Source organism: Phalangium opilio, unplaced genomic scaffold, assembly GCF_054372755.1.
Source record: "Phalangium opilio isolate 3A_F unplaced genomic scaffold, DU_Popi_V2 ptg000075l_1, whole genome shotgun sequence".
Taxonomy (NCBI): Eukaryota; Metazoa; Arthropoda; class Arachnida; order Opiliones; family Phalangiidae; genus Phalangium; species Phalangium opilio.
In genome coordinates, this window is record NW_028324184.1 from 2,597,753 (window position 1) to 2,614,702 (window position 16,950).

The window sequence follows — 16,950 nt, forward strand, 5'->3', positions numbered from 1 at the left end:
AAAGAATCATGTTACAATTACCCAGCCGCTTTGTGGTACACTTCTCTCGAAGAATTACATACTTCTGATTTTATTCACGATTATCGTGGCAAGGCTTAACGAATCAAGTTTTATGGACGCGAATTAGTCAGTCAAATAAAAAATTATAGTTGAGCTTGAACTTAACCATAGCCGAGACTTGGCTATGGTTTAGTTTAAACAAATGACACAAGATGCTTCCATAGTCGAGAGGTGGAGATGACTGGCCCGCCAAGCTTAGCAAAGGCTATAGTTTTAGATAGGACTGTTCACGAGCCGCGCTGGGTCTTGGCTCGGCTCTAGCTCTGTTAACATATATAAGTTTAACAAAAATTGTTACTACCAACTTAAGACTTGAGAACGACTCTAAATGCTATCCCATGTTTAGGAATGTAGTGGTTCAGTAAAACCCACTCGGTTAAGTGTGACGGTGCTGACGGTTAGAGGCGAGAGAGAGCAAATTTTCCCGCTTTATTTCTTGTAAAAATATAAGGGAACGCTATTGGTGGAAAGAAGGACTAAAAAGAAAGCACTATTTCAGTGACTAAGCTCGCGAGTCGTATTGGTTCGATGCCTATAGTATCGGCTCGGCTCGACCTTAAAAAAGCTCATCGAGCTCGTGAACAGTCCTAGTTTTGGATCCGCCCTCGTGGACAAGTTCTCATTGGTTTTTTGCTTTAAATACCTTTGTATTTGTTCTTCTGTTTGTTGATTTATCAGAACAGGATGAGATAATTCCTGTTCATTCAGTCCTAAATCATTTTCAACAGGTTCTAACTTCACACATTCAATGTTGGCTCTTTCACTTTCCTCCTATGTTATAAACAAATAACAATAATTGAACTAATACTTTGAACCTGATTCTCTTTCACATCGACTATGAAAATGAAGAATGTCACAAACCATCAGGTCCTTGATTTCACTTTCCAACTCATTGATGACCCCATTGAGCCTTTCAATTTCATCCAGTTTCTCATTTATCGTAAACAAAGTTCTCATTCTCTCTTTTTTCACGTTTGATATTAAACCATTACACTGAAAAAATAGGCTGCATTACAAAATGGGACTTCCTTCTACGCAGAATGTCTTCTAAAGTGTCCAGAAAGAAAACAACAATGACCTGGACAAAGGGGGATCAGAAGGGGTTTTTTGGTCAAGGGCGCCACCAGAGGGCGCGATATGTTTCCCTCGACCATTTATAGCATTATTAAAAGGCACCACAAGAGCCTTTTGAGAGTTCTATGTCTACACACACAAACTGCAGCCTTGCTTACAGTTCTTGCAAAGCTATCGCACTCTCTGGTGTTTCTAATCACCCACAAATAAACATTGGTTTACTTGAGGCTTTTCTATTGCGATTTATACTTTAAAGCAAATGTCAGCTCCTGTGGCGCCCGAAACACACTGATCAACCTTCTGCACACAAATTTTATGTAGCCAAAGGCAGGAAACAATCAGAAATCATCCTCAAGGGCGGAGCTAGACCTAGCCTTTAATAAGGTTATTGGGTCAGTCAACTCCCCCCTTGGTTTTTTAATACTAAACCAGAGTCACAGCTGAGACTTGCTTTAAAGGGATACTAAATTGGATGGCTCATGCTGTACTGGCCAAAACGCTATAGGCTTTGAAACTCACCTTGGCTTTTAGTTGCTTTATTTGATCATCTTTGCTTAAGTGATCACAGTTGCAATCATTCTCCTCCATTTCCTATAAACAAAGTCCAGTTTTGCGAAATTTAAAATTTCTGAGCAAACCACGGATGGTGCAATAATTTCTCAAGTACCTCTTTAAGCGCCACCCTTTGAAGATTTATTAAACTCATTTCGGAAATGTCTGACTCTAAAGACATAACTTTTCAAACTAAAGCTATTTTTATCAAAAACAAACAACAAATCCTTTACGAAAATCATTCCCCCAGTGTTGCCAAAAAATTGAGTGAGAAGAAAGAAAGGCTACAAGTTACAGAATAATAAAATTTAATGCGAAAATCCAAAAACCCTTTAGGTTGGGGCCAATTTCGGTTTAAATTGTGAAGCAGTCATGGTAGCAGACGATGGTATAAGTAAGGGCGGCACCGCGGTCAGGGCCGGAAATAAGAAAAATTTCTTATAGGACATGTGTCCAGTGACCCCCGGTTTGACTGTGCTTATTTCCGGCCCTGGGTCCGCGGCACGGGCATTACGTAATTTCCCTTTTGAAATTTTAAATTATGTGCTTCAAAGAGAGAATTATTCAATTCTAAATCTGAACTTCTCAAGGCGAATGTGCGCTTTCAAGGAGCAATAAAAATTGCAGACCTTGATACTGCTGAAAGGGTCTTTAACGATGGCAGCAACTACTTCTCCCATTTTCATTGCTCCATGGGAACTCAATGAGTTAACTTGGAGGTAGGGCTGTGCGAATAGTACTTTTTAAGGTATTCGTCGAATACCAAATAGCAGTGTTTTTGGGAGCCATCTCTCGGCTCGGAATAGGAAAATGACCAAATAATTTGACCAAATAGTGTGAAGTTCAAAAATTCGACCAAATTTAAATTTCTATAAAACTATTCTACCAAATTTCAAATTTATAAATAATGGGACACGGAAAGGTACTTTTGAACAGCTGAAAACTTATTTTTGAACGAATCAAAGGTTTTATTTTAATCAAAATTAGGTTAGTTGTCAATATATCCCTACTCGCTTTGCAATGTATAACCTGTTCCATGTAAATGATACTATTTTTTTTAATAAGTATACTATAGTGATATATTATTAGGAAGTTCAATATAGTTAGCTCCGCAGCGAGAAGTTGATAATAACCAGTACCCTTTAAGTTAAAACCTTTAATGATTTATCCTTGTCTATGAACTTCTAAAGACTGAATGGCTGATTCCAGCTATAGCCTCCTAGATCACGCGACTCGGTGAACGCGGGTAATACTTAACAGTAGCCACGTCAGAATTTTAAGGGTGTGTCTGCCCAGTCGCGTCATCTAGCCACGGTCCAGCGGACATTATCACAGCGCCCATAGGGATAGGAGCATAACATTTATGTTTCTATCTCTATGACAGCGCCCTCAAATTCACAAAATCAACAGAAAAATTCAAAAAGTGGTTGCGAATACCAAATAATTTGGTCAATAAACTGTTAAAAACATTCACTTTCAAATTGTTTTATCCGCTATAGAATAGTCGGTTTTTCGAAGCTCATTATTTGGTATTCTAGAATTTTGAAAATCATTATTCGATTCGTCGGTGCGAATAGTAAACGTCAGTTTTGACCAAATTATTTGGTCCGACCAAATAGTAACGAATAGTCTGCACGGCCCTACTTGGAGGAGATGGTGGGCTGGAGTAAAATGTTGGTGAACATGTGCGGCAATGAAAGTCTCCCAGAGTACCTTGCGCACGCCACTTCCCTTCCATATCTGATTATTAATTTCTGCCGCGTAGCACTATTATATTTGTATGGGAGTAGCTTCTATTTTTAAAACATAGTGGGCATCTGTGACGTTTTACCCATACAGAAACAGTGAGGATGCTCGAAGACTCGGAGAAAGACGGAGAGCGTAGTTGCCATAGACGTGTTTATAGAGGCTACTTTACAGGTATAAAGATGAGATCTCCAATTCTCCATCCCACTCTCTCATCCAAGCAAAAAAGTCATAGCCCACTCGATCATACGCTCACGGACGATTCCATTGATTCGAATGAAATGACGCCACTAATTTAAATAAGTTTGCAGCAAACCAATTTTTTTTGCATAGGGCCGCCATTTTCAAAGGTTTGCATCCAAAATACTAATTTCCATAAATTCTGCAAACTTTTTCTTGCATAAGCCATAAGGCTAGTATTTTCAAAAGTTTGCAGCCAATATACTAATTTGCATAAAATTCACCAGCAAACCTCCCCATGCATAAGGCCGCTAATTTCAAAAGTTTGCCACAAGAATACTAATTTGCATAAATTTACCCAAAACTCGAAAAACCTCATGGTTTTTTCAAGGAAACCTATTAAGTTATTTACGGTCATAATTTAGGGAATAGTTTTAAACCATAATATCAAGGGTTTCACAAGTTTCAAACAAAATTTGTATTATGCATAAATATTATATAACATGCAAACTCGATGAAACTCATGGTTTTTTCAAGGAAACCTATTAAGTTATTTACGGTCATAATTTAGGGAATAGTTTTAACCCATAATATCAAGGATTTCACAGGTTTCAAGCCAAATTTGTATTTTGCATAAATATTATATAACATGCAAACTCGATGAAACTCATGGTTTTTTTCAAGGAAACCCATGGAGTTATTTACGCTTATAATTTAGGGAATAGTTTTAAGCCATTATATCAAGGGTTTAACAAGTTTCAAACCAAATTTGTATTTTGCATAAAATGTATAAAACAAGCAAACTCGATGAAACTCATGGTTTTTTCAAGGAAACCCATGGAGTTATTTACGCTCATAATTTAGGAAATAGTTTTAAGCCATAATATCAAGGATTTCACTAGTTTCAAACCAAAATTGTACTTTGCATAAATATTATATAACGTGCAAACTCTATGAAAAATCTTGGTTTTTTCAAGGAAACCTAATAAGTTATTAACGTTCATAATTTAGCGTTTAATTTTAAACCATAATATCAAATTATCAAGGGTTTTACAAGTTGCAAACCAAATTTGTATTCTGCATAAATTTGAAATTTAAAGCAAACTCGATGAAACTCACGATTTTTTCAAGGAAACCTATTAAGTTAATTACAACGGTAATTTAAAATTTCCATTTTGAATTTATATAACCATTCCACAATTGAAATTTTTATTTTCTTAACATTAAAGTTTTTAAGTTTTTAACATGGATTTTTGACATGCATAATGTTTAACAAGGGATGGTGGAATAATGTATAAATGGAACTTAGGAGGATATAGGGGTCAGGGAGTCGTCGACTGCCTGTTCTTAGAGCTCTCTGGTTTAGGTCTCTCCGATGGGAGCTTCGTGCACGCGCACCTAGTTAACTTGGTTACGCGCATCACATGACCACGCAACAAATATTTGTTAAATCGGTTGAAACGCGCGTAATTTGTTGCATAGAGAAGATTTTTTACATTTCTGGGCGCCATTTTTTAAGATGGCGGTGGATTGGAAAAATCTTTCTTTGTACGCACCTACTACTTATAGTCCAGGGAATCTAGACATTAACCTTGAATAAATTAGGAGAAAGCTGAATTTTTGCACAATGCTAGTATATGATGACCTCATCAAAATACCAAAAGTCCCCAGTAATCCGAGTGGTGCTTCCCCCGTTTCATCCCCCCTTAAATCAAATTTGTCTTGTCAGGCTCTCTTGACATATCTATTTACGATAAAAGTTTCGTCAATTTACAACAAATGACAATCTTCTTCTTCAGCAGCGAAACTTATTGTTTGTGCATGAAGTACCATTACATTTGCCACACATATCGACGTACAAAGTAAATTGACGAAACTTTTATCGTATATTTGTTTCAATAAAAGTGATAAAAGAACTTTAAATGCTAAACCCCGTTTCACTTGTTGGAGTTGGTTAAAAATCATTATGATTTCAATCATATAGTATTAAATTCTTAATTTTTGGTTTTGAAAGAAGGCGAAACGGGCAAGGACCCAAAGAATTGTCTTCTTCCTTGAGTTCCATACAGACAGATACCGTGGCAACTGGCAACACCCCTTTCAGGGAGAGTTAATCCTTATTTAATTTTTCAGCCAATTTTCGCTAAAGTAATTATAATGTACAATAATACTATTTTAAAGTTTACAACCAGCTCTAAACGATGATAATAAGAAAAAAGTATAATTCAAATTTTTAATTTGGAAAACTCAACCCTAACATTTACAGTTTAACTAAGTTTTTAAGTTTTTTTTATTTTGACTTAATTAATTTGATTGTGATTAAAGATAGGTGTTTGGCGTACTATAATTAAATGTAGTATGGCTCTTTCTCTAACGAATGAGCCATATTTCAGCATTCTGAGAAACGAATGAGCCATATTTCAGCATTCTGAGAAACGAATGAGCCATATTTCAGCATTCTGAGAAACGAATGAGCCATATTTCAGCATTCTGAGAAACGTTTGTGAATAGATATGTCAAGAGAGCCTGACAAGACAAATTTGATTTAAGGGGGGATGAAACGGGGGAAGCACCACTCGGATTACTGGGGACTTTTGGTATTTTGATGAGGTCATCATATACTAGCATTGTGCAAAAATTCAGCTTTCTCCTAATTTATTCAAGGTTTGGCCTTTTTCGTGCCTAGATTTCCTGGAGTATTATGAGTAACATTCCTCCAAATCTTCAGTCTTCTAGAGCAAGCGGTTTGGGCTGGGCTTTGATTATCAGTCAGTCTGTCAGTCAGGACTTTGATTTATATAGATATAGATTATTTGCTGGGACCGATTCTTGTTAGTTTAGAAAATTGTCGAGGGGTTTGATGAAATTGTTTACAGCCGTTTTTTTTATCGAAAATAAGCGTTCCTGTTTCGAAGGGGAAAAGATGACGCAAAAGATGAAGAATGACGATGATTGTCTTCCCAATGTTAAGAAATGTTTTGTAAGGTTTGATAGAATCAAGGACGATTTCAAAGGAGTACCAGGGTGTGCGAGGTACGTTACAATACGCGTTACTACGAAGTATAAGCCCAATTTAATCTCGATTAAATTAGATTTTAATGACAGGGTAACTATGATTTCAAAAAGGTGAGATAAATTTAAATATTTTGATGGTAGTCAACCTAATATTAAAATTATTTTAATTAAAATTTCTTCAGGCTTGCGACTATTTGTTTAAGGTGAGAATATTTACTCATTTTGGTACGAGGGGCTAATTACTGTGGGATTACGAAGAGTTACTGGCCCCACGATTTGGTTCAGAATCAAATGCTATCGCGTAATGTTTATTTTATTATTAATATCTTTGGTAAATGTAATAAAATACAGTTAAGGGGCGTTGACTATTATTATTATTTTTTATTTTATTAATTTATTTATTATTTTTATTTATTATCATTAATTTTCGTTCGGGACTTGCGCGAAGTCAAACAATGGCTAGAAGTGACTTCGGCGAGGAATGCGATTCCGAAGAAGATATTAATGAGGAATTAAGTTGGTTAAATTTAAAGGGAAGAATATTAATACCGTCTGGGAATTGTTTGAAGTAGTTGTGGATGATCAAAATTACACTAAATGTCTATTATGAGAGAGATAAGTTAACAGAAAGTGTGGAAATACTTGAATTACTCGATAAATACTCGAAACAAATTTTCCAACTACTCGATACTCGGCTCGATACTCGATAAAGGAAAATATCAATACTCGAGACTCGACTCGAAACCAAAAATTCAAGGCTCGCACAGCCCTAAAAGAGATTGGCAGGAATTGAGAACAAGTCACGGAAAAAAAATTTACGTATTAGCTAGGTGTGGTTGAGGTGGGAAGGGCATGTTACTTTCGTATGTGCGAATGTAGTACAGTATTCATGTTTTCTAACTCGCTAACTTAATATTCGAGATGGCCCAACGTTTGGTGTACATTAAGTTCTTACCACATCTAGATAAAAAGGTCTTTTCGCCTATCCAGCCTCCACAGACAATCCACAAACATACACACTCACAGATCATAATCGTAAAGCCAGTATGTCTTTCACAACGTAGATAAAAACCTATAACAAATACACATTGAAGGGTCAGGAGATATTTTCAACGACAACTATAAATAAATAGCAGCAACCCTGCCTTTACACATAGTGCCCTTTCCGTATGAAAATGAATCTCTTATTCTAGCTACCTTGCCCGTATTCCCCCAAAAACCGGAGAAAATATATCTTAATCCGTTTCGATACGGCCGTCCGTCAAATGAACCCTAAACTTTATCCTCGCCGCAATCTAACCGGGTGAATACTTTGATGATGCCGATCTTATTTCTTTCCCAATACTTTGAAGAGCCTAAAGAGGATCTTTTCTTAACTATAGGTTTAAACAAACTTGTTTACGTCCATCCGAAGTCGGAAAATTGCCTTTAACTCATACCATAGCGCTAATGTATTTCCTCTCGCAATTCTATCACATTACGAGCTCCAACGTGGTAGCGGATCTTGCCTTAATCGCTTTCTATCCACGCTTGTTTTTCGTGTACCCGGGGTTAACTCACAAACACACATACACACACACACACACACATACAATCCATCAGCGCAATACCTAGGTGTGATTATATAACCACACCTAGCTAAAAATATTGAACGTAATTTGAATCAAGTTTCCGGTATGAGGAATCAGTACTGCCATGGAAGCAACGAAACTAAATAATACCTTCGAGAAATTTAAAAAGGAGATGAACAATAAAATTAGTCAATTATTACGGTAAACGAAGATATAATTACTGTAATTCCAGTTGTAATATTAATTGATATTAAATAAAGCGTTTAAAACGATATTGCTACTAATAAATTTTACTATCCGTTCGAAACGGTTTTATGAATAACTAACAAAATAATAATATTATTATTATTACTTGTAGAAACAAGACGACTAAAGGGCTGGGATCGTAATAGTAGTCACATCGTACCGTACTTAACAGGCGTACAGAAAATTTGAGTGAATAGCCCCTCGATGCGCTACCTTTAAGTTTGTTAAAATTATTACTTATTTTACTTATGTTATGATTGTAATAGTGTGACACGAACGGAAAATATGAGTGAGTAGCCCCACGATGCGCATACTTTAACAGTGGTAAAACGAAATACCCATTAAAAGAAGTACAAAAAATCGGAGTGAATAGCCCCTCGATACCCTAAAAATATTATAACCCTTAATCCTTAATTCAATAAATTTACTTACGTTATAATTGTAGTATCCGGGGCCACAAGCTAGTACTTTCTTCTGAAATTCTTCTCGATATATAGAGAAATAAACGTAACTTTTAATAATAAACACCACCTTAAGACACATTCTAAATATAATGTATTTACTTGCTTTTGCTTCTTAAAAACTCCCTCCATTTCATTGAATTTTGAAATAGGGGAAAGGGATTGAAAGCGTGAAACCCTTATTTATTGTCGACGGATGACAGGTATCTTAAAGCAAAGAGAATATACCAAGAGGAGCGGAAGCTCTAGCATTTTTTAGTAGCCCTGAGTTTTAGGGTTCTAGTTCCGGTGAGTCACGTGATCGCGAAATTCGCGTCGTCTATTCCGTAGTCTGCTAAAGTAGGGTTAGCTTCCTTAGATCAGACAACGATGTCGTTAACACTATGGGATGGTTTAAAAAATGTTGAAGGTAAGTTAATAATGCAAAAATTTTACAATTTTAAAAATGTACTTACTTTTCTCTCGAATACTAGCGCATTTGAGCGCATTAATCAACTGTTCTGTAGCTTCTGTTAACACTAAGAGTCTAAAATTTTGTCAATATGCAGACGACATATTCTAACCAATGAGAGGTGTAGCGAATAAGCCAATCACGAGAAACCGTATGTAGTTCCCTAAAACTCAAAGCCACCAATTTTAAAAGCCTTGGCAAAGGCTAAAGCTTCCGCTCCTCTTGGTATATTCTCTTTGATAAACCTGACCATTCATTAGAAAATCGCGACACCTCTGACTGCACTGTTTCAGTCCGGTACAGTCAGAGCAACCACGCTCTCCCAAGCGAACCGAACACAAAGAGAAACAAAGGGTTGGACAACGCTCGCCACAAGTCAAGGCACACTAACACCAACAACTTTTCTTTACCTCCGATATAAATTTATTTTTAAAATGGTTGAAAAACGTTAACGAATTATTTTCATAGTTAAGATGTTTGGTTACATCTTTTAGCTACCATTTTCCAACATGGCCTCGGAGTCAAATAGAAAAACATAATCTTTTGCAAAGATCATTAACTAGTTCAGTCAACATGGCCAAAATTTACAAACGCAATCTCGTCAGTTTAATTCGATAACTTTTCTGGTCACCATCATAAAAGATGACGGCATATTGTAGCAAAAACAAAAAAAAAACCACAACTAACGTAGTGAACCATTATGTTTAAGGGGTTGAACGGAAAGAAGTTATTCTGCAAGTATGCAGATTCGTTACATTTATGGTAGCCATTTTGCAAGATTAGCGGCGATTGAGAAAATATATTTTGATGGGCGCGTTTTACTAAACATCAACGTCACAGCAAAATTTCAGCTTTCAAGGTAAAGCGCGATGAGCTGGGCGTTGATGAAAGTGTCAGTCTAGACTTTTAATTTCGTAGACGTAGATGAATGCCACCTCGCGAAATAATGCACAAACAATCATTCAGAAAAAAAGAGAGAAATTACAATGAGTCTACAGCGCGGAGTTAAATGTTAAAGCAATAACAGAGGAATAAGCGAACCGAATAGATTGAAATTTGAAACTAGGGCTACGTTCAGTAACTGCTAGCGTACGCAGCGCTGCACGCATCGGAGACCGATTTTTTACTGTACGGATTTTCGCACTTCCGGTTTCTACGTCACGCTACGCATCGATGTGACACCGATCGCAGCGGCTTGAAGAGCAGGTTTCTTCGATGCGAATCGGATTTATGACTTCATTCATTGAAGTTCAACACGGCGAGCAATCCAGTCCAAAGCCACTAGCGAAACGATAACACATTTTTCTTTTATAGATCTGTTCAAATGAACTGGAATTAAGGATATTTCCCATTCATCATCGTTAGATAGTTCATTTAATAACAAAAATAACAGTTTTCTCCTCAATCCAAAATCTCTAGCAGACGCCATCATGGAAAGTATCATCAAACGCAAAAGAGAGAAAACAAGACGACCCAAGGGCTCGTAATAGTAGCCACATCGTACGAGTCAATAGCCCCTCGATGCCCTACCCTAAACAGTGATAAAAACTTCTGCCCGGTCGGTAAAAATGCCTCGGATAAGATCATGACTCCTAGTTGAAGAGATAGAGAGATAGAGAGAGAGATAGAGAGAGAGAGATAGAGAGAGAGAGAGATAGAGAGAGAGATAGAGAGAGATAGAGAGAGATAGATAGAGAGAGAGATAGTTTTTTTTTGTTTTTACAAAACAATCTTTTATTTTGTCAGATTACACGAAATAAAGTAAGTTAAGCACTAAATACAAATTAAACATGGGATACAAAGAATACTTTCAGTGTGTTATGATGGGGTGATAAATAAACATAAAAATAATCATATAAACGAGGTAGAGATTCTTTGGTACTGTTAAATTAAGAAGGTCAAGAGGGCAAAGGCACTGGAAATTTAAAAAGTGGCGTCAAGCCATGAGTACGTAGGAAATTTTGAGGGTTAGAAGACCGTGATTGTAATGCACTAATTCGGCCAATAATAATTTTATGATGTTTACGGGTTAAGTTACTCACGAGGGAGTCAAAATCATTAGGCTCAAACCCGAGGCGCGGGATTTGACTAAACAATTCATAGAAAATACGTCGTAAGATAAGGAAAGCCAGGTTTCACACGTCATGACCTCGACCACGAGCCAGAAGCCAGGTGTCGGCAATGTCATGCTGGTGAGCCCGAGCTAACGAGATCCAGCGGAGGATATGTAAACTTACCGATTCAAAAACAGGGCAAGTAAAGTAAATGTGGTCTAGTGTACCTAGCGCAGGACAAAAAGGGCAAAAGGGAGTGACGTAGTCATTGTGAAGATGGACGAGACGCGTGGGGCAGGGAAGGCTACCATTACCGTTTCCATCAAGACCGTTTTCCATCCGCGTGGAGAAAAGGGGAGAAACGGGACGGGCGCCAAAGATCTGCATGCCTGCGAAGAAGTGAATCCTCAAGCAAGCATGAAGGGGTGACTGGTGTTGGTGGAATGACATTAAAGTGCACTAGAAATCGATAAATAGATCTAGTCACCGAAAAATCAGTCAGATCTACACTGCAGTTTCCAAAGAAGAGATTGGCATGGAGTGAGTACGACGGTGTTGTGGATCCCCCGAAAATATGTCCGTGAATAACTCCATAATTGTCAAAAATGGTGGGGAAGGTGGAGATTACCAAAGTTTTGATCAGGTCAAAAGTTTTGAGCTGTAAACGCGAAGGGCGGTCTATTGTAATGGCAGACTCTAAGGTGCGCCAGCGTAGAGTACGGTGATTAATAAGGTCACCAATGGTTCGTACACCGGCAGTTTTAAGACGGGAGTGAAGCGAACCAAAAAGCGGCTCACCATCCTTCTCATGGACAAAGTGGTTATCGAAGATATTGATGGAAAATACTGTCACGCGGTCGCATAAGTCGAGCGTCAGTTGAATTGGGGAAGAAAACCACGCTTTCAGGCACGAACCATGGAATGGAATCGAGGAAAACGAGAGGTGTGGGTTTTCGAAAAAGGTCTTAAGATCGCGGAGATCAGGGAAATGGCTCCGAAGAACCGTGAAGGCGGTGTTTCAGTGAGGCGCCAAGTCAGGATCCCCACGAAGGAGGTCAGCCGCTTGGACAAGACGGAAAACCCGGACCTTCATCGCAACGTCGACCAAGCCCATTCCACCGCACCGTTTGTCAAGAGTGAGTGTCTTCAAAGGTACCCAATGAATTCCATCCCAAAGGAAATGAATGAGTCGTTGTTGTACAGTAGTGAGAAAATCAGAAGGTGGGTCAAGTATTTTAAGTCTATGCCATAACACCGAAGACGCGAGCTGATTTATGATCAAAACACGACCATAAATGCAGCATAAGTGCCTCAGTCTATACCAACGTCCAAGTGTGCGTTGTAGACGCGTTAGGAGATCGGGCCAGTTGTTTTTTTCATATTCTGGGTCATTGCCGAGGAAAACTCCGAGAAACTTTCTGCCGTCAAAACGCCAAGGAATGTTTAAGGGTTTTTCCACGAACCGCACCAAAGGCCAAAAGACTTGGTGAAGTTCACAGAAGCTCCAGAGAGCCGACAGTAGAGTTCTAAGGCCTGACGCAGAAGCTGGAAATCGTCCACAGACCGTATGAAAACATTGAGGTCGTCAGCATATGACGTGTAGGAAAGCCTCGTATGTGACGAAGAGGCGTTTTTGGTGAGAGTTCGTTGTAAGTTCAATAGGAGCGGCTCAATCGCGAGGGAGAAAAGGAGTCCTGAGATCGGTGAGGAGAGCGAGTTATTAATCCGAACCCTAAAGAACGCGTTGGAGTAAAGGGCCTCAATTTGCTTGCAACACTGTAAAAAAAGGGTTCTTCGAGGGTTTTCAACAGAACTCTTACGTTCTTGTTGGAACGCTAAAGGTTCCCAGAGGTGGATGAAGGTTCACAGTAGAACAGGAAGGTTCTTAGCAGATCGTATCTAATTAAAAGGGTTCTTGTAATAACGTGTGGGGTTTTAGTAGATCCTTGAAGGTTCTTGAAAGAACATTCGGGTTCTTGAAAGATCCTATAAGGTTCTTGAAAGAACATTCGGGTTCTTGAAAGATCCTTGAAGGTTCTTGAAAGAACATTCGGGTTCTTGCGAGAGCCTTCACGGTTCGTGAAAGAACATTCAAGTTCTCGATAGATCCTTGAGGGTTCGTGAAAGAACATTTCGGTTCATGAAAAAAATACGGGTTCTTGAAAGATCCTTAAAGGTTCGTGAAAGAACACTGTTAGAAAAAAAGGTGTTTCGTGGGTGTTTGGAAATACCTTGAGGTGTTTATATACTCTTTGTAGAGTGTTTTGTAACTGAGATGGTGTTTTCTCCGTAAAAAGGTGCTAGTTGACTCTTTTTAGGTATTTTTTAAAGGAAATGGCGATTCACTGGTACGTAGAAACACCTTTAGGTTTTTACCTCTCCGAGTGACGATGACGTCACGGAGAGGTTTTACACTGGACGTGTGTGTTGTCACCGCGTTCGCAGTTGGCAAATCGGAGCAAACGTGTTCGCAATTTCCGGACCGCGTTCGCGGTACACAAAAATTAGGAAAATTTTACTTCATTGCTCTATCCATCTTATTTGACGCCAATCATTAACTAGCCGTTACACCTTCATCTGCTGTCTAACCGCCAACTGTTTCACCCAATACCAACCGGTATTTAATGGCTTCTAACAACAACACCATGCACTAGTCTTTCGTGTACACCACATACACACCAATCTGTTCTTAATGGCTTCTAACACCACCATCTACTGGTCTTTCGTCTATACCACATAGACACCAATCTGTAACATTGGCTTCTACTCCATCATCGTCGTTAGTCTTAAGATGTACGCGGCGAGAGGCTAGGGTTACGAGAAACGTCTAGCCTCCCAATGACATGGCATCCACCAAATGCTCACGCAATTGCGCTTATTCTTATCGTCTGTGAATGAATCGCCTTATATACCCTAAATTTTCAAAAATTGTGAAAACGGTGTACGCTAGAAGTCAAACGTCAAAAATAGCTATGTATATAGTTTCTTAAAACGGCTTAACTAGAATTAAGGAAAAATACTGACGATTAAAAAAATTGATATCAGATATATTTATTTAATTATTTAAGATAATCTTCTTTTCTACGGAACGACACAAGTGCAAGTTTATATAGAACGAGTAATGAAGATTGCAAATGAATAGAAACACAAGGTTAATATAAAACGAGTAGTATGAAATGATCTCTTACAAAATCATAACATGTTTTTATTGCTGAATGTTAAATGAAAATATGTTAAAGATGTTTCGGCATTCCGATTCCTTTTGTAGTTTTGTAGCTACAAAGCTCTGTTTCATTTCAATATTCCAAGAAATTATTTTTATATTAATATTTCAAATATTGTGTTTACTCTTTAATTCAGCTTTACTACATTTATATTGTAACCACGCTTGCGATATTTATAAAGTCGCCCCACGTGGCCATAAAAGCCTTGGCTATAACTAAGAATAAACTACTCTCGTTCCTTAGGTTCAATCATACTTTATTAAACTAACTAAATTAATTAAATAATAATTAAATGCCACTTGCATTATACAAATAAAGAATTAAATAATAATTACTATTAATGGATGAAGTCCAATCCTAGGGCAAAGCCCTTCACTCGAGCGACTACTACATCTTAGTAGCATGAACGAAATAGTGAACAATCCAGGACATACCTTTAACGAAAAACCCCGTCCACTATGTGTAACAAGCGGCTACTGTTGCCCCCTGTTGAGACAAATTCGCGCTAGCGGTACTACGTCATTTTAGGGACAGAATTTAAAGTCACGTGAGAGGGTTGCTAACTCCTTTTAAATGGCGGCATATATGAATTAGGGAATGGTGATGTGACCGTGTGAGCTTCACGTTGTTGGCGTCGTATTTAAAGTTTCATTAAGATTGAGGTTGCTGCAAGCGTGAAGGAAAGTAAGTACTTGTTTAAAATACATTAAAATTGGAATTGAGCTTGTTTCTTAATAAATTATGTACTTAGCATTTTTTACATTTCTATCAGAATGTTTCGTCTAAACACTTATGATACTTTGGGAATTTCACCTCCTGTTATTATTTTATCTGGTACTAAAGGTTTCCCCCTATATTATCGTAATTAATACATTATACTAATTAATACATGCTTAATCTCCGCAGACTCTGACTGTGATAGTAATCAAAATACTCGTAACGATTCTTTCGATGACTTTTTAGAATCTTGTGATAAAATTTTTGATAACAGTGATTTTGAATCTGATAAAGATGAACCTTTAGCGAGTACTTCGAAAGTAAAATGGTACCTATAATTAACATCGCATTGTTTATGATTTCGTGATACTAATACTTTCACCTTCTTTAGTGAAAATACCCCACCAAAGCCAAAGATGAAAAAGAGGAGATGGAAATCACCGATGAAACAACCTCTTCAAACGGAAACTATGAAGCCACTGCCAGTTAAACTTGAGGCTATAATCCCAACCCTAGACCCATCAGCGAAGAAAGAAAGGCAGAAACCAAAAGAAAAAATAGTTGATCTAGTCAGATATGATGCGATGTTTTTAAATGTCTTCAAATTTGCTTGCGGAGCTATCGAAATAGCCTTAGAAGAAATGGATCTGAAACCAGAGGAAGCAGCATTTCTAGTATGGGGAATTCAATTACGTAACCCAGATACTATGCATGCATTTAAAATAGAATTGCAAGAATTATTTACCAAAACGCCAATGGATAAATTTCTCACAAAGTCAGAGAATATCAAACACTCTACCAAGTTTATGGAAGCAATATTGGCTACAACAACTAATATAAATGTAGGTCAAACAATTAAAATATGTTGCAGAATAATCTAAACTCATTTTAAACCTCAAAAGGAACCTAAAGTCACAACGTTCGATAAGAAAAGGGCTGTACAGTTTATGTTAGGTGAAATATTGACAAGGAGTTTAAGGTACGACGATCCAAGCGAACTTTTCAGTCCAGGCGAAGCACCGGTGAAAAGTAAGGGAAATGACGGAGCGCTATACTACGTAATAGGAGCTACTTTAAGAAGTCTACAATCAACAAGAGAAGGACGTCGACTGTATAATGAGTTCACATGTGAAAAAACCGACCCAGATTGTGTAGAATTAACGACTCGCAAGTGGACTGAACTACAAGATCGAGGTGGTCTTATCTATGCTACGGATAAAACGTTCAAAACGTTCAGCAGGATTCATTCAATTGTTTCAGAAGTCTTCTGTAAAACACATAAGCAACAGTTTGATAGGAAATCCAAAGTTAAAAGTTTACTAACAAACAATGAGGACGTTAAAAACTTTTGGATTGAAGCCTTAGATAAATGCAATGTAGATTACGCAATGGGGGAGAAAATCTTTAACATTATGATTAATAAATTCATCAACATCGAGGGAAATGGCCATGTAAGAAGCGAAAAAGATGACATGAAAGAAGCTCAAAGGAAGAAAAACCAGAAAGCAAGGGCTAAGAAAGCTTTAAGAAAAGACCTCCAAGATATTAGCAATCAGGGAACCGCGAACAAATAATCTAGTCAAACATGCGTCTTTTTTA

At 37.7% G+C, this 16,950-nt stretch overlaps 3 protein-coding genes across 3 annotated transcripts in view; 2 read left to right on the top strand and 1 right to left on the bottom strand.

Annotated features, from left to right (window-relative positions):
• Positions 1-3,137, bottom strand: part of LOC149658795 (uncharacterized) — a 31,775-nt gene extending 28,638 nt beyond the window's left edge. The window contains exons 1-4 of the mRNA XM_089844406.1: positions 1,802-3,137; positions 1,654-1,725; positions 922-1,053; positions 704-831 (exon numbers count right to left, since the gene is read on the bottom strand). Of these exons, the coding sequence (XP_089700532.1) occupies positions 704-831; positions 922-1,053; positions 1,654-1,725; positions 1,802-1,867 (398 nt within the window). The 5' untranslated portion in view covers positions 1,868-3,137. The remainder of the gene's footprint in view (positions 1-703; positions 832-921; positions 1,054-1,653; positions 1,726-1,801) is intronic.
• A 683-nt stretch (positions 3,138-3,820) lies between these two features.
• On the top strand, positions 3,821-8,199 carry LOC149658798 (uncharacterized). The gene is made up of 3 exons (XM_089844426.1): positions 3,821-6,738; positions 6,810-6,830; positions 7,076-8,199. Exons 1-3 carry the CDS (start codon positions 6,473-6,475, stop codon positions 7,197-7,199), a joined length of 411 nt encoding a protein of 136 aa, XP_089700552.1. The 5' UTR covers positions 3,821-6,472; the 3' UTR covers positions 7,200-8,199.
• A 7,172-nt stretch (positions 8,200-15,371) lies between these two features.
• LOC149658799 (uncharacterized) lies at positions 15,372-16,925 on the top strand. Its single transcript, XM_089844412.1, has 5 exons — positions 15,372-15,468; positions 15,541-15,679; positions 15,743-16,025; positions 16,128-16,193; positions 16,254-16,925. Exons 1-5 carry the CDS (start codon positions 15,408-15,410, stop codon positions 16,923-16,925), a joined length of 1,221 nt encoding a protein of 406 aa, XP_089700538.1. The 5' UTR covers positions 15,372-15,407.
• The last annotated feature ends 25 nt before the right edge of the window (positions 16,926-16,950 follow it).